Raw genomic sequence first — 23,531 nt, 5'->3', positions numbered from 1 at the left:
GAGGGAGGGAGGGAGGGAGGGAGGGAGGGAGGGAGCAGCCCCCACAAGTGGCAGCGCTCCTTCACCAGACCCTTTGACACCCTTCCCCTCCCCGCGCTCCCGCTCTCACTCGCTGCTCCCTCTACCCCGACTCTCCCCCCTCTCTCTCCCCTCTCTCTCCCCCCCTCTCTCTCCCCGGGGTGAGCGGCGGTGGAGGCGAGGGGGGACGTTTCTTGGGTTTGTTGTTGTGCGAGGGGGCGCTGCGATCTCTCGCCTTGTCCCGGCTCTGGTGATCGCTCTCCGGTGAACCTTCGCCGGCAGTTTCTGCCTCCGGTCCCCGCTGTGTAAGAGCTTGCCGCGCGGGCCGGATAAAATCTCGTGGCGGGCCGGATGTGGCCCGCGGGCCATAGTGAGGATTGTATTCATTTCTGGGCTCCATGTTAGAGGAAAGATATTGCCAAGCTGGAAAGGATGCAGAGAAGATTTACGAGGATGTTGCCAGGACTCGAGGGCTTGAGCTATAGGGAGAGGCTGAGCAAGCTACGGCTTTATTCCTTGGAGCGCAGGAGGATGAGGGGCGATCTTGTAGAGGTGTACAAAATGATGAGAGGAATAGATCGGGGTAGTCTTTTGCACAGAGTAGGGGAATCGAGAACCAGAGGACATAGGTTTAAGGTGAGGGGGGGAAAGATTTAATGATAACCTGAGGGGTAACTTCGTTACACAAAGAGCTGTGGTGTGTGGAACGATCTGCCGGAGTCCTTGTGGCAGGTACGATCGCAATGTTGAAGAAACAATTAGACAGGTACATGGATAGGGGAGGTTTGGAGGGATATGGGCCAAAAGCAATCAGGGGGGACTCGTGCAGATGGGGCATGTTGGTCGATATGGGTAAGTTGGGCCGAAGGGCCTGTTTCCATGCTGTGTAGCTCTATGACTGGAGCCAATGTCTAGGCTCAGCCATTGGAAAGGCACTGAAAAGCTGAACGTGGCTCTGGAAAGTCAGCTTATAAATTGGATTGTATGATACCTGCTTGTTACGGTGTTACGAGAGGCAGCGTTGACAACGCATGAGATCATTTCCAGGTGAGTTTGCATCAGGTGTGAAATTGGCTGGACACATCCTTGTGAGTCATCCACCACAAACCAAATTGAATAGAATTGAATACATTTTATTAGCCAAGTATGTACACATACAAGGAATGTACCTTAGTGCTCTGCTTGTAAGTAACAACACGATTACAGTAAACAATTACAAATAAAACACGGAAACATTAGGAATAAAACATTATAATTTAAACATCATGCTTTGTTCTGAACCGGATGGCCTTGTTATCCCAGCGACAGGCATTCATTGACGTAAATTGGAGCAGAACTTTCCACATCACAAATGTTGCGGTTCAATCTGAATCAAACACGGAGTGAACGTAAGGTGAGTGGGGAACGATTTAGAGGAGATTTGTGGAGTGAGTTGTTTTTTAAACAGAGTGTGGTGGGTGCCTGGAACGTGCTGCGAGGGGCAGTGATGGAGGCAGGTACGATAACGGCATCTAAGAGGCTGTTCGATGGGCCCATGCGGAGATTTGGGCCCCGTACCTGAGGAAGGATGTGCTGGCGTTGGAGAGTGTCCAGAGGAGGTTTATTAGAATGAACCCAGGAATGGGTGGGATAACATATGATGAGCCTTTGAAGGCGTTGGCCTCTACTTACTGTTAGAGTTCAGAAGGATGAGGGGGGAATCCAGTTTCCACCAGTGGGAGAATCTAGGACCAGAGGCCACAGCCTCAGATTAAAAGGGCATACTTTAGAATGGAAGGTAACCCAAAATGCTGGAGTAACTCAGCGGGTCAGGCAGCATCTAGGAGAGAGGGACTGAAGAAGGGTCTGGACCCGAAACGTCACTCATTCCCTCTCTCCTAGATGATGCCTGACCTGCTGAGTTACTTCAGCATTTTGTGATACCTTCGATTTGTACCAGCATCTGCAGTTATTTTCCTACACTACTTTAGAATGGAGATGAGGAGGAATAGTCAGAGAGTGGTGCATCTGTGAAGTCATACATCATAGAGTCATAGAGTCATACATCATAGAGGGGAGAGGAGAGAGGATAAGGGGGGTTGAGGGGGGTGGAGTGGGGGGGAGGGGAAGGGGGTAAGGGGAAGGGGAGGTGGAGGGAGGGGTGGGACGGGGATGAGAAGGGAGGAGGGAGGGGGCAGGGGGCAGGGGGGAGGGGAGGGAGTGGGGGGGGGGGAGGGGGATGAGAGGTTTGGGCCCAACGGGTCCACTTGGTCTAGTATCTCTCTAAATTCTTCCTATCCATGTACTTGTCCAAGTGCCTTTCAAATGCTGTTATTGTATCAGCCTCAACTACCTCCTCTGGCAACTCATTCCATATACCCACCACCATCTGTGTGAAAAAATTGCCCCTCATGTTCCCATTAACTCTTTCCCCTTTTACCATAAAACCTATGTCCTCTGGTTCTTGATCCCCTATTCTGGGGGAAAATCTCTGCATTCACCCTGTTTATTCTCATCATGATTAAACGTGCCTCTTTAAGGTCATCTCTCAGCCTCCTGCACTCCAAGGAATAAAGTCCTAGCCCACCATCCCTATAGCTTAGGCCCTCATGTGCTGGCAGCATCCTTTTCAATCCCGATAGCAGAGTTACTAAAACTGAACACAATACTCCAAGTGCAGCCTTACCAACATAACATCGCAACTCAACTTCTCTACTCAATACCATGACCGATGAAGGTCAATGTACCGCCAGCCTTCTTGGCCACCCTATCCACATGTGACACCACTTTCATGATACTATGTACCTACACTCCTAGATCTTTCTGCTCTACAACACTCAAGGCAGCACGGTGGTGCAGCGGTAGAGTTGCTGCCTCACGGCACCAGAGACCCGGGTTCGATCCTGACCACGGGTGCTGTCTGTACGGAGTTTGTACGTTCTCCTGTGACCACAAGCGTTTTCTCTGGGATCTCCGGTTTCCTCCCACCCTTCAAAGACGTAGGCTAATTGGTTTGGCGTATTTGTAAATTGTTCCTGTGTAGGAGGGAACTACAGATGTTGATTTATGCCAAACATAGACATGAGTTACTCCAGCATTTGGTGTAAATTGCTCCTGGTCTGTGTAGAATAGCGTCAGTGTGTGGGGATCACTGGTCAGAGCCAGAGGGCCTGTTTCAACGCTGTATCACTAAACTGAACTAAACTCCCCAGGGCCCTGCCATTCACTGTGAAGCTCTGCCCTGGTTTGACCTTCCAAAATGCAACACCACACTTATCTGCATTATTCTCCATTTGCCATTCCTCAGCCCACTTGCCAGCTGATCAAGATCCAGCTGTAATAAACATCCCACCTTTCTGTGTTTAATATCAGCTAGTTAGTGGCTTTACTTGCCACTGAAAAAGATCTGATTGGTAGTCTTTAGAAATACCGTAGGAATCTGAGTCCGCTTGCAAAGTCCATGGAGCTGATGGAAGCCATAAGGAGGGCTTCCTCAGTTTAGTTTAGTGATACAGGCCTCTTCAGCCCACCGAGTCCACACCGACCAGCGATCTCTGCACATTAACACCACCCTACACACACCAGGGGCAATTTTACATTTATACCAAACCAATTAACCTACAAAGCTGTACGTCCTTGGAGAGTGGGAGGAAACCGAAAATCTCAGAGAAAACCCACGCAGGTCGCGGGGAGAACGTACAAACTTCGTACAGACGGCACCCATAGTTAGGATCGAACCCGGGTGCTCTGGGGTTGTAAGGCAGCAACTCTTCAGCTGCACCACTGTGCCGCCCTTGCGAGCTGCCCATCACTGGACAACCTCCACTGGGCATGAAATGGCTGTGGATCCCCAGAACTGGAAGCAAGGGCTTGCCCATTACTGAGGAGACCACCACAAACTACCTTGACTTCTCTTACGAATAATATATGCGCAGAGCTAAAAACAAAGTGCCGGAGGAACTCAGTGGGACAGTCAGCATCTGTAGAGGGGATGGACCGGTGGCATCTACAGGTGCCATGGAAAGCATTTTATCAGGATGCATCACTGCCTGGTTCGGGAGCAACTCCATCCGAACCGGGGTCTCTGGCGCCGTGAGGCAGCAACGCTACCGCTGCACCACCGTGCCGCCATCATCCAGACCATCACGCAAACCAACCTCCATCCAATGACTCCATCTGCACTTCACGCTGCCTCGGCAAAGCCAGCAGCACAATCAAGGACCAGTCTCACCCCCGATCACTCCCTCTTCTCCCCTCTCCCATCAGGCAAGATTTACACAAGTTTGATAACACACACCTCCAGATTCAGGGACAGATTTTTCTTAGCTGTTATCAGGCAATTGAACCACCTATCACCGACTAGAATGCGACCCTAACCTACCATCTCCCTCATCTGAGACCTTTGAACAATCTTTAACCAACCATTATTGGGCTTTATCTTGCACTAAATAATATACCCTTTATTTAGTATCTGTCCACTGTGGTGGCTTGATTGTAATCAAGCAGTCTTATCTTTGACAGGACAGGGATAACATGTAGCGAAAAATGCTTTTTCTGTATTTCATGAGGATAATAAACTAAACTTACACCTTTGGGTCCCAACCCTTCCAAATCTATTTGCAGGCTCTGCTATCCTCATGGAGATACGCGACAAACTGCAGGTAGACTGGTCTTGTCTTCTCTCCACCCAAGGTCAAGTCGTTTCCTTGTCAATGCAGTGCATCAGAGGCACTGGGTTGAGTCACAGGGGCAAGGGGGACTGCGGTCCAAGGCACCCGGTTCTACCTGCGTGTTCCCCACACACTCCGCCCGCTTGTTCTCCCATCCGCCTCCTGTTCCCATCTGCCCACCGCCTCTCCCTCACCGCTGTGCCTTGGAAGCCTCCATGATCTGTAGCCCTCCCTGTCTCCCTCCAGCCTCAGTTGCTACCTGCACCAGAGCAGAAGTGTCCACATGGCAGGGCTGGCAACTGGAAGTGTCCTGAGCTAATTCTGCTTCCACCGTCGTCTACTGTCCGAGTGATGGCTCCCACTGATTGTCGCCGGAAGCTTCCGCCCTTTTCAGGACGGACGATGACAGCGATGTCAACATTTGAAACATGGATGATGGACATGAAAGCAGTTGCCACCTGCACCCTTCCCTCTCCCACTGCTCCATCACCCTCTCCCACTGCTCCATCACCCTCTCCCACTGCTCCATCACCCTCTCCCACTGCTCCATCACCCCCTCCCACTGCTCCATCACCCTCTCCCACTGCTCCATCACCCTCTCCCACTGCTCCATCACCCTCTCCCACTGCTCCATCACCCTCTCCCACTGCTCCATCACCCTCTCCCACTGCTCCATCACCCCCTCCCACTGCTCCATCACCCTCTCCCACTGCTCCATCACCCTCTCCCACTGCTCCATCACCCTCTCCCACTGCTCCATCACCCTCTCCCACTGCTCCATCACCCTCTCCCACTGCTCCATCACCCTCTCCCACTGCTCCATCACCCCCTCCCACCTGGACCCACCTCTGGTTTGCCACCTCCTGCCCCATCCCTCTGTACCGACCACCTCCCCTGTACACCTTGTCCAGACCTAAAACGTTGACTGTCTCCTTGCCTCCAAGGATGCTGCCGGACCTACAGAGGTCCTCCATCTGTTTGTTTTTTGTACTCAGCGTGGCTGTTGACTGGACTCACTCACTCACTCACTCACTCACTCACTCACTCACTCACTCACTCACTCACTCACTCACTCACTCACTCACTCACTCACTCACTCACTCACTCTCACTCTCTCACTCACTCTCACTCATTCCCTCTCTCACTCACTCTCTCATTCCCTCACTCCCTCACTCTCTCACTCCCTCTCACTCCCTCACTCCCTCCCTCACTCACTCCCTCACACACTCTCTCACTCACTCTCTCTCACTCACTCACTCACTCACTCACTCACTCACTCACTCACTCACTCACTCACTCACTCTCACTCTCTCACTCACTCTCACTCACTCTCACTCATTCCCTCTCTCACTCACTCTCTCATTCCCTCACTCCCTCACTCTCTCACTCACTCACTCACTCACTCACTCTCTCACTCCCTCTCACTCCCTCACTCCCTCCCTCACTCACTCCCTCACACACTCTCTCACTCACTCTCACTCCCTCACTCTCTCACTCCCTCACTCTCTCACTCACTCTCACTCCCTCTCTCACTCCCTCACTCTCTCACTCACTCTCACTCCCTCATTCTCTCACTCACTCTCACTCCCTCACTCTCTCACTCACTCTCACTCCCTCACACACTCTCTCACTCACTCTCACTCCCTCACACACTCTCTCACTCACTCTCACTCCCTCACTCTCTCACTCACTCCCTCACTCTCTCATTCCCTCACTCCCTCACTCTCTCACTCCCTCTCACTCCCTCACTCCCTCCCTCACTCACTCCCTCACACACTCTCTCACTCACTCTCACTCCCTCACTCTCTCACTCCCTCACTCTCTCACTCTCTCACTCACTCTCACTCCCTCTCTCACTCCCTCTCTCACTCCCTCACTCTCTCATTCACTCTCACTCACTCCCTCTCTCACTCACTCCCTCATTCACTCACTTCCAAGGTCCTTGTTCATCCTTGTGTAAAAGGTAGAAGCTTTAACTTCCTCATTGTGAGCTGTGCAGTGCCTCACAAGAACAATTTGTTCCCAGGAAATGCCATGTTTCTGTCCAGAGGCCTCAAGTACCAGAGACCCAGGTTCGATCCTGACTTTGGGTGCTGTCTGTGTGGAGTTTGCACGTTTCCCCCTGTGGCTGCATGGGTTTCCAGTCACATGCCAATGATGTGCGGGTTTGGAGGTTAACTGGCCAGCTGTACAATTGCCCCTAGCGAGTAGCGAGAGGATGAGAAAGTGAGATAATGTAGAATCAATGCGAGCGGGTGATCGATGGTCAGCATGGACTCAATGGGCCGAAGGGCCTGTTTCCATGAGGTCCCTCTAAACTGTACAAGTTGGGCCTTGTCCCCATCACACGTCAGTGCTCAACCTCCCTTACAGGAGTGTTGTGTGGACACCACCCTTGTGACTTCATTCTAACACTGAGGGAGTGCCAACTGCTCCAAGTGGCCAGTCTGGATAAGCTCTTAAACCTTACAGTATGTCTGCTCATTCAGGTGAATGCAAAACAACCCAGCGTTTGTACAGTGAACCTCTGATCATGGCTACCTGGCCACTGGGAAATCACAATGGTTTGGCATTCGTCACGCTCTCTGCCGTCTAACCGTGGCTCTGGTCCCCGGCCTCTGCAGTCATCCCGGGCCCCGAGATCCCACCGTCCCATCTGACTTGCAGGGGCCCTGCTTTGAGTACACTGGCCGACACTGGCCAATAGACCCGATCAAATGGGTGGCGGAGTGGCGCAGCGGTAGAGCCTCAGATCATCCTGACTACGGGTGCTGTCTGTATGGAGTTTGCACGTTCTCCCTGTGACCACGTGGGCTTTCTCCGGTCTCCTCCCACACTCCAAAGACGTGCAGGTTTGTAGGTTAATTGGCTTCTGTAAATTGTCCCTAGTGTTTAAGATCGAACCAGTGTACAAGTTTAGTTTAGAGATACAAAGTGCCTCTTTGTACCTCTAAAGTAACATGTCCTTCAGCTCACCGACTCCGCACCGACCAGCCATACCCGCACACTAGCACTATCCTACACACTAGGGACAGGTTACAATTTTACCAAAGCCAATTAACCTGCACGTCTTTGCAGTGTGGGAGGAAACCAGAGCACCCAGAGAAAACCCACGTGGTCAGAGGGAGATGCAAGATGCTGCAGATGTTCTACCAATCGGTGGTAGCCAGTGCCATCTTCTTCGCTGGCGCGTGCTGGGGCATCAGGGCGGCAGCTCCGGACGCCAACAGGATTAACAAACTCATCAGGAAGGCTGGCTCCGTCCTGGGGACTGAGTTGGATTCATGGGAGGTGGTCTTGGAGGGGAGGATGCTCCTCAAACCGCGGAGCATCTTGGACAATACAGTCCACCCCCTCCATGACACACTGGTCAACCTGAGGAGCACCTTCAGCAACAGACTGGTTCCACCAAGATGCAGCACAGAACGCCACAGGAGATCCTTCTTCCCTGTGGCTTTCAAACTGTACAACTCCTCCCCCTTCTGTCGTGGGGTAGACTGACTCCCCTCCCCCGCCCCTTCCCAATCTTTGCACATCCCAATCCTTTCAACTCGTCACTTTAAATTCATGTTTCATGTATTTTATGAATGTTGGCAGATCGATTTCCCTCCTGGGATAAAGTTCTTTCGTTTCGTGTGTAGTAGTGAGATTTGTACATCTCTACCTGATTATTCTGACATCCAGTCACAGGCAACTTGCTGTGGATATTCACCACTGTGTTCAAACTGCACTTGTAGTATGCTTACAACTTCTTTCCAGTGAGAACTGTGTTTTTTCTTTCATTGTTCTGCTTCTCCTCCATTTACCATGGCTCCGTTTCCTCCTTGCCTTCACTCACCCAAGTTGTTACGCTGGAAAGGGTGCAGATAATTTACCAGCATGTTGCCAGGACTCTTTAGAGGTACAGCTGGGAAACAGGCCCTTCGGCCCACCGAGTCCACACCGACCAGCGATCCCCGTGCACTAACACTAAGGACAATTTATAATTGTACCTGAATTATATCTGAAGAAAAAAGGATGGGTGACGTTTCAGGTCAGGACCCTGCTTCAGAACCATTCTTTTTTTCTCCAGAGATGCTGCCTGTCCTGCTGAGTTTCTCCAGCACTTTGTGCCTACCATCTCATACTTGCCAGGCTTTGTCCTGCCCCTCCACTCTTCCAGCTTCTTCCCACTCCACCCTCAAAATCAGCCTGAAGGGTCCAACCCAAAATCATCACCTGTCCATGTTTTCCAGAGATGCTGCCTGACCAGCTGAGTTACTCCAACACTTTGTGTCTGTTTTATAAACCAGCATCTGCAGTTCCTTGTTCCTACAATCCACTCTTGTCAATAACATTCAAATGGACTCCTTTAAACTTTTACATTATCAGATGGCTCTCAGCTGCAGCTGTTTAGAGATAGTGTGGAAACAGGCCCTTCAGTCCACTGAGTCCAGGTCGACCAGCAATCCCCATATTAACCCTATCCTACACACACTAGGGGGGAAATGACAATGTTACCAAGCCAATTAACCTACAAACCTTGAGTGGGAGGAAACCGGAGCTCCCGGGGAAAACCCTCGCATGTCACAGGGAGTTCGTACAAACTCCGTACAGACAGCACCCGTAGTCAGGATCGAACCCAGCTCCCTGGCGCTGTAAGGCAGCAACTCTACCGCCGTGCCACCGTGCCGTCCTGACTGCTGTGGCCAATTTATAATATCAGACACATTGCAAAACTTGTCATGCTGTGTACGAAAGCGAAACAAAACATTTAATAACTCCCGTAGACACAAAAAGCTGGAGTAACTCAGCGGACAGGCAGCATCTCTGGACAGATGTAATGGGTGATGTTTCGGGTCGAGACCCTTCTTCAGAGAAGTCACCCATTACTTCTCTCCAGAGATGCTGCCTGTCCCGCTGAGATACTCCAGCTTTTTGTGTCTACCTTCGGTTTAAACCAGCATCTGCAGTTCCTTCTTACACATTTAATAACTCCATGTTCATATAATATATAATTTTAATGTGGTTCATATACACATCCTTTACATTATGCATCTAGAATAGAGTCACTAATTGCTATACCAATCATTCTTAAATTCACAATATATTAAAATAAGAATTTGTCATTGAAATCCAGATAAGGCTTTTAAAAAATCTTTCTATTCTTCTCATCGTACATTTATATAAGTATTTCATTCTTTTTTCTTAAAAAAAATAGAATTACAGTTTAACGATACAGAGCAATAAACATCAAAATGACTTTCTAAACTAGGTAACAAATATTTTGTCAATAAATGTGCCAGAGAAAACGGGTTTCACCATACCGAAAGAGGAAAAAAAAGCTGGGTGCTCCTTCATTTCATTTTGTCCACAACATTGACAAAAATAATACAGTGTAAGTTTACATTTTATTTTTAAAGTGGAGTGAGATGCTACCTTATTGCAGGAGCCAAAACATACCCTATAAGGAATGATTCTGCTTTTGAATCCCAGCAGAATATTTTTGAATACAATTTTTGCCAAGCAGATATGCAAAATACAGACTAATTATATCCTTCTGTTTCCAAGCAGAAGCTGTATCCTGCGCTGCAGGTGTTGAGACGAATATATAAGACACATCAATGCGCCAGAAGATCTAAAGCACAGCTATATCTAATGAATATTTCATAAAGAAATCTCTTTTTTTTTCCTCATATAAAACAAAGAAGAAAGTGCTAAAATCTGGAATTCAACAAACGGATCCTTCACTTACCCATGTCCAAATTTGCAAAAAAAGAATACTTTGTTGTTTCATAAGCTTTTTTTAATACATGCTCCCACTTAAAAGGCAGAATCACCCTCTGGGTATCCATGCCTGTAATCTGCCAATATGTTCCAATTAGTTCTTGCACTGAAGACAAGGGGGTCAGAAGTCCCGATTAGACCATGTGCTATTCTCTTCCACCGTTCTGTCGCTTCTCAGCTTTTCCCACTTTTGTTCTTTACTCTTCTACTCCTCCTTACTGCTCTATTGTCAGACCAAAGACTCAGCTGCTCTGAAAGCTCTCTGCTACTTTGCTTACAAAGAGCCTTCTTTGTGTATGAGCCTAGACCCCATGTCCCATGGACTCTGCAGTTGTCCACACACCAAGGCATTCGGTACACGCTTCGAGCTTTCTTTCCTCCCATTCTTGCAATCAGTCTGAAGAAGGGTCCCGAACCGAAACGTCACCTATTCATGTTCTCCAGGGATGCTCCCTGACCCAGTTACTGCAGTATTTTGTGTCTATCCAAGGCATTCAGTAGACGGCAGCCAGGTTGCGATTATTCACCCTCAAGCCCAGGGGATTGATTTAAACACTCAGTCAAATCTAGACTGCCTGGACCTAGTCTCACATAGTTCATAATGTCTAGGAGCAGAATTAGGATATTTGCCCCATTCAATCATGGCCGATCCATCTTTCCCTCAACACCATTCTCCTGCCTTCTCCCCACAACCCCTGACACGCATACTAATCCAGAATCTACCAATCTCCGCCTTAAAAATATCCATTGATTTGGCCTCCACAGCTTTCTGTGGCGATGAATTCCACAGATTCACCACTCTCCATCTGAGAAATTCCTCCTCGGCTCTTTCTAAAGGTAAATGCCCTGTGTCCATTTGCAGAGCCACTGAGAGTCAGTAATGGCCCTCAGGTGAAGTACGAAGTACAGGTGAAGCTTCCTCGTTATGTCTTAGTATAGCAATCTGTTTTTTGGGGGATTTAAAACTCCTGCTTCAACTAACTTCCAGTGCACAAGTAAATTTCTGTGGACTTCCTCAACTGTGCCCAAACTGTACTTGCTTTACATGATTGCAGTTTCCTCCCCGTTTGAATTAAAAAAAAAAAAATTATTATTCTTCCCCAAAGTTTCAAATGATATTTTAAATGAAAAGGCCCCACTGTGTGTAAAGTTCCAAACCACGATTAAGTTAATAAATAATTTATTTTGTATGTTATATATTATTCTATGACTATATTCCCTTATAGGACACCAGTAATGGGAAAAATTAGATTATTCGCTACGCAAAATTAAATATACTTATAAAAGCTTGTTCTTTGACACATGGCAAGCACGTCGAACTGTTTCTACTCCCTGGTACGAAGAACGGAGCACAAAAGGCTGGCAGCAGTATAATGATTCAGAACGTGTCAGTCACTGCTACTTGTCGGAAACAGTTCAGTAAAAGATACTGATGAGTAAATAATATTCAGAAACTATTTTAGGATTTGGATACTCCTGGCCTTTTTTCCTTTTTCTGCCTTCTGGGATGAAGATACAAGAACTGGGAAGCTCGGACAACCAGACCTAAGAACGGCTTCTTCCTCTCTGACTCCTCATGAAGGGTCTCGACCTGAAACGTCACCTGTTCCTACTCTCTGGAGATGCTGCCTGTCCCGCTGAGTTGCTCCAGCATTTTGTGTCCACCTCTTTCATCCCCCCCTTCCCCAAGTTCTTAACTCCACCTCGTTCACTTGTTCCATTGACCAGCTTTCATATCCCTTTGCACTAACTGCACTTTGCACTGCAATCTCGCATCACAACTCGTCACGCAATTTATCAGTTCTGCATGTGTATTATTTACTCAGAGCTCCTTTTGAACAAGAAATTTCATTGCATCCTGGTGTTACCGACAACCAACTAATCCGATTTAACTTTTGATGGGAACGGCTTATAAGAACTTCCAAAGGGGTACAAAATGCGTAACTAGCTTTATAGGGTGACTGCAGACTTTGGGTCAACCATTTAACATTATGTCTTTTTTGACCAGTAGTTCGCTCGACAAGTTGGTTATCTGAGTGAGAAGTCCGTGGGTAAATATCACCTCATTCTTACACAGTGCAGTCACTTTTCTGCTATCTGCGGCCATTTTGCAGAAGGCACAGAGAAACCCTTTTAATTTCAGTGGTTTCATCTTCCCAGGTCCAATCTTTTAATATGGGCTCTTCAGATCTGCACAGGCTGGTTTTAAAAAAAAAAGCTGGCCTGCAGTTCGTAAAAGATCAAAACTACAAACCTTTAAACAAAAACAATGTCTAATGTGCTTCTTCTGCACTAGCCGCACTAGCCGCACCATCAGGCCACTGTGTGGGAAAACACCAGATTTTTGTCCTAAGGATAAATTTAAATGCGTAGCTAAGCTGCAACTACTGTCCACCAACACAGTCAGAGTGCTAATGGGTACCATAGGTTTTAGCTATTATTACATGCAGGCATCTTATTGACCATAGCCTAAAGATATATAGCAATAATATCAACATATAGACATTTATTTGTATAGGATTTCAGAGTTTAAAAAAAAAAATCGCTATCTGCAGCACAGTCAGATGCCAATTGCAAGGGACTTTGACCCACTTTCTCAAATCTTCTCGATGCCGTCATGCTGAGGAAACGTTCCGGAGAAAGAAAAATCCAACCTCAACAAGAACTCTGAAATCACCGAGGTTTTCAGTGTAAAATGAAACCAAGTTAATAAAATATATAGGTTTGCATTACAGATAAAATACTATCTATACTTCTTTAATTTACTGCTCTTTTTTTTAAACTGACGAAAAAAAATAAAAAAAAATTTCTACAAACATTGGAGGGAGAGTCTTGTAATTTTGCATTCTGGTCCAGGATCACGATGGAGTTGATTTTAATTGCCATGCACAAAAGTCTGCATTTCCACTACTCAGTATCTGATCGTTTACATTCCTTCGACTGTGACGGTGGAACTAGATGGAGTGCCGTACATTCATTCTAGTGCTATTGCCACTGGGGATGGAGGAGTTCACAGCCCCTCCACGTCTCACTTTGGAAGTGCCACGCTTAGCTGTTGGTGGAGTCTGGGTACTGCATTTCTGTGCTGAACACCTCCTTGTAGAGTGGCGGGAAGTTGTGCACTGTTTGTGGGTGCAGCAACTTGAACAGCTGCAGCTTGTCCACGTGAAGGTTGCAAACCGACTTCAGCACCGATGACTTGGATATCAGCTGTCGTGGAGGAAGAGAAGAGTTCGTAAGTCATCGGGTCTACTCCGCCGTTCAATCATGGCTGATCTACCTTTCCCTCTCAAACCCAATCTCCTGCCTTCTTCCCAACACCCCTGACTCTCTTACTAATCAATCTCTGCTTCATAAACACCCATTGACTTGGCTTCCACAGCCGTCTGCAGCAATGAATTCCACAGGTTCACCACCCCCTCAATGAAGAAATTCCTCCCCTTCTCTTTTCTAAAGTTATGTCGTTTTATTCTGGAGCTATGCCCCCTGGTGCTAGACAAACGCACTAGTGGAAACATCAGAGAGACTGCAGTCAGTTGAGAGGGAACAGAAAGAGTTTCCCCAAAATCTTTTACCTCACCAATCATAGGTAGAAAGGCGTTTTTAACAGAGAATAGCATTATCGAGGTGCGCCATGTTGTGAATATGACTTGTATGAGGCATAGTTTAGTTTAATTTAGAGATAAAGAGCAGAAACAGGTCCTTCGGCCCACCGAGTCCACGCCGACCAGCGATCCCTGCACACTAACACTATCCTACACACACTTGGGACAATTTAACCAACCTAATTAGCCTACAAACGTGCAAGCCATTGGACTTTGAAGGAATCTGGAGCTCCCAGAGAAAACGGCACGGTGGCGCAGCGGTAGAGTTGCTGCCTTACAGCGAATGCAGCGCCGGAGACCCGTGTTCCATCCCGACTACAGGTGCTGTGTGTACGGAGTTTGTATGTTATCTCCATGACCTGCGTGGGTTTTCTCCGAGATCTTCGGTTTCCCCCCACGCTCCGAAGACGTACAGGATTGTAGGTTAATTGGCTTGGTAAAAGTAAAGAATTGTCCCTAGTGGGTATAGGATGGTGTTAGTGTGCGGGGATCGCTGGTCGGCGCGGACCCGGTGGGCCGAAAGGGCCTGTTTCCGTGCTGTATCTCTAAACTAAACTAAAAACCAACACAGGTCACGGAGAGAACGTACAAACTCCATACAGACAGCCCCCAATAGTCAGGATCGTACTCGAGCCTCTGGCGCTGTGGGGCTGCAGTTCTGCCCCACTTGCCGCCCTAATTTCTGTGTTCATATTTATTTTCCACATAAAAACTTTCCACCTTATGTTGATCAATGTTGATACGCAGTTCTTTACCTTTGCTAACTTGTCGTCGCCCCGTTGGTTCTTTTGAATAACGTGTTGCAACGCCTCATAAATCTTGTCCTGTAGCTTCTCCACTTTTCTGGGTTCTGTGAGCCAAGGTCGATCTTAAAGAGATGAGTGAAATGTTGTTTCACACCCGAAAAAAGAAGTGTTCGGAAAAGTAATAGCTTGTTTGCAAACGAAGCTTCTTACAGTATCATAAAGTTCATGAAGTACGCTGAATCCTTTCTGGCCATGCACCCATTTACACTAATCCTACCCCAATCCTCTTTAGTTTAGTTTAGACAGCAAGAAAACAGGCCCCTTGGCCCACCGAGTCTGCGCCGACCAGCGACCACCCTGTACACTAGCACCATCCTACACAGTACGGGCAATTTACAATCTTTACCAAAGCCAATTATCCGACGAAACTGTACGTCTTTGGAGTGCGGGAGGAAACCGGAGCACCCGGAGAAAACCCATGTGGTCGCGGGGAGAATTTACAAACTCCGTACAGACAGCACCCGTAGTCAGGATTGAACTTGGGTCTCTAGCACTGTAAGGCAGCAACTCTACCGCTGTGCCACCCGTTTGTTTTTTTCTCCCCATTTTTTCCTTTTAAAAAAAAAAGTTTGGTTTGAGGGATAGACACACAATGTGCCTGGAGTGGATAAGGAAGTGGGATTGCATAGAACTAGTGTGGACGAGTGGCAGGCATGGACTCGATGAGCCAAAGGGCTGCTTTCCATGTTGTATCTTTCAATCAATCAGTTCAGTTCAGTTTACGAACCCATCAGATAACGAGGGCCATAAAAAGCACGAAGATCAGCCATGATTGAAGCACGAATGAACCGCCGATGCTGCTTTATACCAAGTAGTGACACAAATTGCTGGAATCACTCAGCAGGTCAGGCAGCATCAATGGAGAACATGGATAGATGACGTTTCGGGACAGGATTGAAGACGAGGTCCGACCCAAAACGACGCCTATTAATCATGATTGCAGTTTTGTACAAAATCATGAGAGGAATAGATTGGGAGGATGACAATAGACAATAGGTGCAGGAGGAGGCCATTCGGCCCTTCGAGCTGGCACCGCCATTCAATGTGATCGTGGCTGATCATTCTCAATCAGTACCCCGTTCCTGCCTTCTCCCCATACCCCCTGACTCCGCTATCCTTAAGAGCTCTATCCAGCTCTCTCTTGAATGCATTCAGAGAATTGGCCTCCACTGCCTTCTGAGGCAGAGAATTCCACAGATTCACAACTCTCTGACTGAAAAAGTTTTTCCTCATCTCCGTTCTAAATGGCCTACCCCTTATTCTTAAACTGTGACCCCTGATGCACAGAGTCTCCTGCCCAGGAATCGAGAACCAGAGGACATGGGGGGGGGGGGGGGGGGGGGAGATTTAATAGGAACCTGAGGGGTAACCTTTTCAAACAAAGGGTGGTGGGTGTATGGAACGAACTGCCGGAGGAGGTAGTTAAGGCAATGTTTAACAAAACATTTAGACAGGTACATGGATAGGACAGGTTTAGAATGATATGGGCCAAATGCAGACAGGTGGGACTTGTGTAGATGGGACATATTGTTTTTCCTTTTCAGAATGTCTGACTTCCCAACTCAAACTTTCACATTCTTCCTGTTTAATTACATTGAATCAAAATCGAACCGGAGCCTTTCAGTCACTGAATTTCCAAGTTTGCTCGACAGGTTTTACAGGTTCAGATGACATAGAATGAGCAACCGTGAAAAGGATCCTAAGAGTTGACATTGAACAGATGGATCCTAACACTTGGCTCACAATCAAACTCCTTACAAAATAATATGCAGGAAGGAACTGTAGATTTAGCTTAGATTGTAGATACAGCGCGGAAACAGACCCTTCGGCCCATCGAGTCCACGCTGACTAGCAATCCCCGCAAACGTACACTCTCCTACACACACAGTAGGGACAATTTGAAATTATACCAGGCCAATTCACGTGAAAACCTGTACATCTTTGGAGTGTGGGAAGAAGCCATAGATCCTGGAGAAAACCCACACAGGTCATGGCAAAAACGTACGAACTCCGTACAGACAAGCACCCATAGACCGGATGGAACCGCGTCACCATGCGGGCCTGCAGACTCTGGTTCACACCGAAGATAGTCTTCAGTCTGACCTCTTCAGTCTGGAGGGTCTCAACACGAAACATCACCTGTTCCTTCTCTCCAAAGATATGCCTGACCCGCTGAGTTACTCCAACGTTTTGTGTCTCTATAAATAAGATCTGACCAACATTTACTGCATCTCCTACAATGGTGCAGAAATATTTAGTGTACATACCTGGTGACAACAAGATGCCAGCTGTGAACAACGCAATCTCTTCCTCTGTTAAATGCAGGTAGCACAAGCTTTTAGCAAATTCAAAAACAACGCTGATAAAATCGTCACAACCTGAGGGAAAGAAGAAATGACAACTCTTGTTAATCCAGTCAGTCATAGAGTGATACAGTGTGGAAACAGGCCCTTCAGCCCAACTTGCCCACACCGACCAACATGTCCCATCTACACTAGTCCCACCTGCATGCCTTTGGCTCATATCCCCCTAAACCTGTCCAATTCATGTGCCTGTCTAAATGTTTCTTATAACGTTGCGATAGTCCCTGCCTCAACTACCTCCTCTAGCAGCTCATTCCATACATCCACCACCCTTTGTATGAAAAAGTTACCCTTCAGATTCCTATTAAATCTTTTCTCTTCACTTTAAACCTTTGTCCTCTGGTTCTTGATTCCCCTACTCTGGGCAAGAGACTGTGTGTTTATCAGATCTATTCCTCTCATGATTTTATACACCTCCATAAAATCACCCCTCATCCTCCTGCACTTCAAGGAATAGAGTCCCAGCCTGCTCAACATCTCTCTGTAGCTCAGACCCTCGAGTCCTGGCAACATCCTCGTAAATCTTCTCTGTACCCTTTCCAACTTAACAACATTGTTCCTATAACACGGTGCCCAGAACTAAACACAATCCTCTAAATGCGGCCTCACCTAAGTCTTATATAACTGCAAGATTATCCCCCAACTTCTATACTCAATACCCTGTGGGAAGAGATTAAACAGAAAATAGATTCTAAAAAACATCGGGAGAGATGGTTTATCATCTTGATAAAACAGCTGTGGGCAGGTGAATGTGCTTCGAGACTATTATGAGGAATTATTAGTCAGAGGTGGTGAATCTATGGAATTCATTGCCACAGAAGGCTGTGGAGACCAAGTCAGTGGATATTTTTAAGGCAGAGTTGGACAGATTCTTGATTAGTTCGGGTGTCAGGGGTTATGGGGAGAAGGTAGATAAAAGAGGTTACGAGGGAAAGATGGATAAGCCATGATTGAATGGCGGAGTAGACTTAATGGGCTGAATGGCCTAATTCTGCTCCTATAACTTATGAGCTTTGTTGCCAGAGTGCATTTCCTTCTGACACCCGATCTTTATTCCGAAATCTTACCCAAGGACTTGAAGATCTGTGTGCTGCCATACTTCCCTTCGAAAAACAGCGTGCTGTTCATTGGATTGTATGCCCGGCACATTCGCACCAGTAACACCTCAAGGCAACCTAAGAGAAGACCACAAAAACCTGTTTACTAATGTCATAAAATTAGCGCAGTTCAACTACGAACAAGAGCGCACAGTGGTAGAGTTGCTATCTCACAGCGCCAGAGACCCGGGTTTGATCCGGATTACCTGGTGTTGTCTGTACGGAGTTTGTATGATCTCCCCGTGACTGTGTGAGTTGTCACCGGGTGCTCTGGTTTCCTCCCACACTCCAAAGACGTAAAGGTTTGTAGGTTAATTGGCTTTAATAAAAAGAATTGAAAATGGTCCTTGGGGTGGAGGACAGAGCGAGTGTTCCGGGATCACTGGTCAGTGCGGATGCGGTCGGTCGGCCGATGGCCTGTATCTCCAAACCAAACGAACATATTTCATGGACATCTTGTACTTGTAAGTTTAAGAGTAAAGAGTGTTGTTTATTGTGGTTTTTTCAGGTGTACTATGTTTACATAATGTAGCAACAATGAACTGCAGATGCGGGTTCATACCAAAGATAGACACAAAGTGCTGGAGTAGCTCAGCGGGACAGGCAGCATCTCTGGAGAAAAATGATCGGTGACGTTTCTGGTCAGGACCATTCAGATTTTGTTCAGTCTGAAGAAGGTTCATTGAAAGCTTTGGGCAAGTGCAGGAAAACTGGATTAGTATAGATGGCACTCAGTGGATAGCAGGGACACAGTGGGCTGAAGGGCCTGTTTCAATAGTGAATGGCTCTACTGTGACTGACTTTGTTTCTGGTTACGTAGAGGAAGGCAATAGCAGGATTAAATGAAAGGAATGGGAAAAATCTATCATTACTGTTAGACTTTAGCGATACAGTGTGGAAACAGGCCCTTCGGCCCACCGTTCTCCTCTTAAACCGCATCTTTAGAATATTTCAGGTCAGTAAATGTAATAATCGGAATGACTACATGTCCATGAGCATTGTCCACTCTTACAACTTTGATCCGTAGTCTAGTTTAGTTTAGCGATAAGCGTGAAAACAGGCTCTTCGGCCCACTGAGTTCGCATCGACCTGCGATCGCCCTGGATAAACTATCCTACACACACTATGCACATTTTACCATTTTTTACCCTAAACCAATTAACCTACAAACCTCTACGTCTTTGGAGTGTGGGAGGAAACCAGAGCACCCGGAGAAAACACACGCGGTCACGGGGAGAACGCACAAACTCCGTGCAGACGGCACCCGTAGTCAGGACGACTAAACAAACACTCCATATACGTACAAACAAAACACTTGAGCATATCTGAAACGTCAGCGTTAACTACCAGCACGTACAGACAGCGGGTAGAGCTGCTTTTTGTTTGTGTGTTGGTGGTGGGGTGTTTTGTTTTGGTTGTGTATGTGGGAGGGGGGGGTGGGGGTGGGGGGGGGTAGTGAGGGTGGGTGGGTATGTGGGGGGGGGGGGGTGTGGGTGGGGGAAATCTTTCTTTTTTTTTTTAGGTCTCTTCCGCGGGGCCTTCCATCGCCCGGCGCGGCTCGGCCGCGGGACTGAACAGCGCCCGGTGTGGCTCGGCCGCGGGGCCTTCCATCGCCCGGCGCGGCCGCGGGACACCATTCTGCTTTAGTTAAACATTTTGTTCAAGATGGCCGCGCCGTTGTGTTTGGCTGCCTGCCACTGTTTGTTTCTTTTTTTTTTTCCTAATCAGATGTGCAGCACTTTGGTCAACGTGGGTTGTTTTAAAATGTGCTATACAAATAAAATTGACTTGACTTGACTTGACCTGTAACCGAAATCTGTGGTAAAGAGGTGTTTAACAACCAGGGTTGATTGTATTGATCACTATTTATCTTTTTTTTAGAAAATAGGTGCAGCAGGAGGCCCTTCGGCCCTTTGAGCCAACACTGTCATTCAATGCGATCATGGCTGATCATCCACAATCAGTACCCCGTTCCTGCCTTCTCCCCATATCCCTTGATTCCGCAAGCCCTAAGAGCTCTATCTAACTCTCTTTTGAAAGCATCCAGTGAATCGGCCTCCACTGCCTTCTGAGGCAGAGAATTCCACAGATTCACTACTCTCTGGGTGAAAAAGTTTTTCCGCATGTCAGTTCTAAATGGCCTACCCCTTATTCTTAGACTGTGGCCCCTGGTTCTGGACTCCCCCCAACATCGGGAACATGTTTCCTGCATCTAGTGGGTGATGCCATAATAATTTTATATGTTTCTATAAGATCGCCTCTCATCCTTCTAAATTCCAGTGTATACAAGCCCAGTCGTTCCAGTCTTTCAACATATGACAGTCCCGCCATTCCGGGAATTAACCTTGTGAACCTACGCTACACTCCCTCAATAGCAAGAATGTCCTTCCTCAAATTAGGAGACCAAAACTGCACGCAATACTCCAGATGCGGTCTCACCAGGGCCCTGTACAACTGCAGAAGGACCTCTTTGCTCCTACACTCAAACCCTCTCGTTACGAAGGCCAACATGCCATTAGCTTTCTTCACTGGGGCTTGAATGGTTGTGCGGAGGAGCCCATGTTAGCAGCTGCATCTTCAGAGTGCTAGAACAATGGAGTGGGTTTAGTATCTACCTGCTTTGAGGAGGATGATCTGGTCGTTCTGACACAGGTCCATAAAGCCGTTGATCCTCTTGGCAAACTCCACTACGTACTGGATTGCGTCGGTGACTTGTATCGCACACTGCTGCCACATCGCCTCGCACGACTGTTTGCAACAAAAGGGTTAAAGTGAACGCACGGCACAAAAGACATCACCAGTCCACATTCTGCAGATACAGTTCAACAACCGGGTTGGATGGACATCGGGCGCTGCTGCCTGTGTGGAGTTTGCACGTTCTCCCAGTGGCGCTACTCGTTTCCTTCGGTTCCATATTCCCAGGACGTGTGGGTTTGCAGGCCACTTGGCCTTTGTACATTGCCCCTAGTGTGTCAGGTGTGGATGAGGAAAGTGTGGGATATAACACAACTAATGTGAACAGGTGTGTAAGAGGAGGTGCAGATGCTGGTTTACACCGAAGATAGACACAAAATGCTGGAGCAAAGATACTAGAGGAGCAAGATAGACCACTCGGCCCATAAAACCGTAGTATGTCACGACGCCATTTTAGTAGGCAGAAACTTGCAAACATTTTAAAAGAAAAATAACAAAAATCTGTGAGTTGATAGACAAGATATATTCTGCATTTTAATGGTATCATCACACATACTGTTCCGCCAAAACACTGATTACACTGCGAGAGGCATAGCGAACGGCGGGTTTTGCCTACTAAAATGGCAGACGTTACGCTCTTTTGCGTACTACACTTCAGTATAGGCGATTTCAACGGAGTGGTCCATCTTGTTTCTCTAGTATCTTTGTGCTGGAGTAACTCAGCGGGTCGGGCAGCATCTCTGGAGATATGGAAGAAGTGATGTTTCTGGTGGAGACCTAGGTCTGATGAAGGGCCTCGACCCGAAACATCACCTATCCATGTTCTCCAGAGATGCTGCCTGACTTGCTGAGTTACTCCAGCATTTTGTGTCTATCTTAGGTACTAAGGGCTGTTCAAATCCAGTATTGGGAACCATTTTGAGTAGCATGAAAATATTCAACACATTTTCAGTACAAGCCATCATAAGAAATAGAAGCAAGAGTTGGCACCATGGCCTCATGCATCTGCTTTGTCATTCAATTTTATGATCAGAATGGTCCTTGGTTTAGTGTAGGTTTATTATTATTGACACAAGTATTGAGGTAAAGTGGAAAGCTCTGCTTTGTATACAACCCTTGCCCATAGTATGGGAACAGAGAACCAGAGGACCCAGGTTTACGGTGAGCGGGGACACTATTGCTTGGAGCGCAGGAGGATGAGGGGTGATATTATGGAGGTTTACAAAATCATGAGAGGAATAGATCGGGTAAAGGTGAACACACAGAATCTCTTGCCCAGTGAATGGTGTCGAGGACCAGAGGACAGAGTTTAAAAATGAGGGGGGGGGGAACAAACTTAATAGGAACCTGAGGGGTTTCTTTTTTACACAAAGGGTGGTGGTTGTACGGAACGAGCTGCCAGAGGAGGTAGTTGCGGCAGGTACTATCTCAAAAGTTAAGAAGCATTTAGACAGGTACGTGGATAGGACAGGTTCAGCAGGATATTGGCCAAATGTGGGCAGGTAGGACTAGGGTACATGGGACATAAACACAAAATGCTGGAGTAATTCAGCGGGTCAGGCAGCATCTCAGGAGAGAAGGAATGGGTGACGTTTCGGGTCGAGACCCTTCTTCAGACTGCTGTCAGGGGAGGGACAAAGATAAGATGTAGTCGGAGACAGGAAGACTAGTGGGAGAACTGGGAAGGGGGAGGGGATAGAGGGGAAGCAGGGACTACCTGAAGTTAGAGAAGTAAATGTTCATACCACTGGGGTGTAAACTGCCCAAGCGAAATATGAGGTGCTGTTCCTGCAACCTGCGCTGGGCCTCACTCTGACAATGGTGGAGGCCCAGGACAGAAAGGTCAGATTGGGATTGGGAGTTGAAATGCTGAGCCACCGGGAGATCAGTTTGGTTGAGACAAACTGAGCGAACATGTTGGGCGGTGTGGGCAAGTTGGGCCGAATGACTCTATGAGATAATTTGAAATAACCAAGATGGAGAGCTTGTCTACAAATCAGTTCTTAGGAATTGTTCGCCTCAGTTTATTCTTTATGCCGCAAGGTCTCTTGAAATTGTACCTTATTTTGAAAGTTCCTTATCTCCTCCTGGGTGTACAATTGCCAGGCCAGCTGCTTCAGCTCCTCCACAGTGTACTGGCAAGTCTCGAGATGGGATTCCACCACGTTCTGTGATATTCGATCTGGTGGAGACGAGGAAGCAGGATTTAAAGGATGGGCCATAGGCTGCCATTCATGAAACTTCACCCTACCGATCCCATTCTCTCTGCCGAGAAAAGCAAGCTCAATGTCTGGTATTTATTCACAAAATGCTGGAGTAACTCAGCAGGTCAGGCAGCATCTCAGGAGAGAAGGAATGGGTGATGTTTCGGGTCTCGACCCTTCTTCAGTCTGAAGGGTCGCGACCCGAAACGTGATCAGTCTGAAGAAGGGTCTCGACCCGAAACGTCACCCATTCCTTCTCTCCTGAGATGCTGCCTGACCTGCTGAGTTACTCCAGCATTTTGTGAATAAATACCTTCGATTTGTACCCG

At 47.5% G+C, this 23,531-nt stretch overlaps 1 protein-coding gene across 1 annotated transcript in view; it reads right to left on the bottom strand.

Annotated features, from left to right (window-relative positions):
- Nucleotides 1–9,781: 9,781 nt before the first annotated feature.
- Nucleotides 9,782–23,531, bottom strand: part of LOC144607033 (nuclear receptor ROR-beta-like) — a 71,909-nt gene continuing 58,159 nt past the window's right edge. The window contains exons 5-10 of the mRNA XM_078423591.1: nucleotides 23,059–23,180; nucleotides 20,920–21,052; nucleotides 18,275–18,382; nucleotides 17,112–17,222; nucleotides 14,794–14,906; nucleotides 9,782–13,643 (exon numbers count right to left, since the gene is read on the bottom strand). Of these exons, the coding sequence (XP_078279717.1) occupies nucleotides 13,482–13,643; nucleotides 14,794–14,906; nucleotides 17,112–17,222; nucleotides 18,275–18,382; nucleotides 20,920–21,052; nucleotides 23,059–23,180 (749 nt within the window). The 3' untranslated portion in view covers nucleotides 9,782–13,481. The remainder of the gene's footprint in view (nucleotides 13,644–14,793; nucleotides 14,907–17,111; nucleotides 17,223–18,274; nucleotides 18,383–20,919; nucleotides 21,053–23,058; nucleotides 23,181–23,531) is intronic.

Source organism: Rhinoraja longicauda, chromosome 28 (genome assembly GCF_053455715.1).
Source record: "Rhinoraja longicauda isolate Sanriku21f chromosome 28, sRhiLon1.1, whole genome shotgun sequence".
Taxonomy (NCBI): Eukaryota; Metazoa; Chordata; class Chondrichthyes; order Rajiformes; family Arhynchobatidae; genus Rhinoraja; species Rhinoraja longicauda.
Note: the sequence above shows the minus strand (reverse complement) of the source record. Positions and strands in the feature narration are given on the sequence as shown.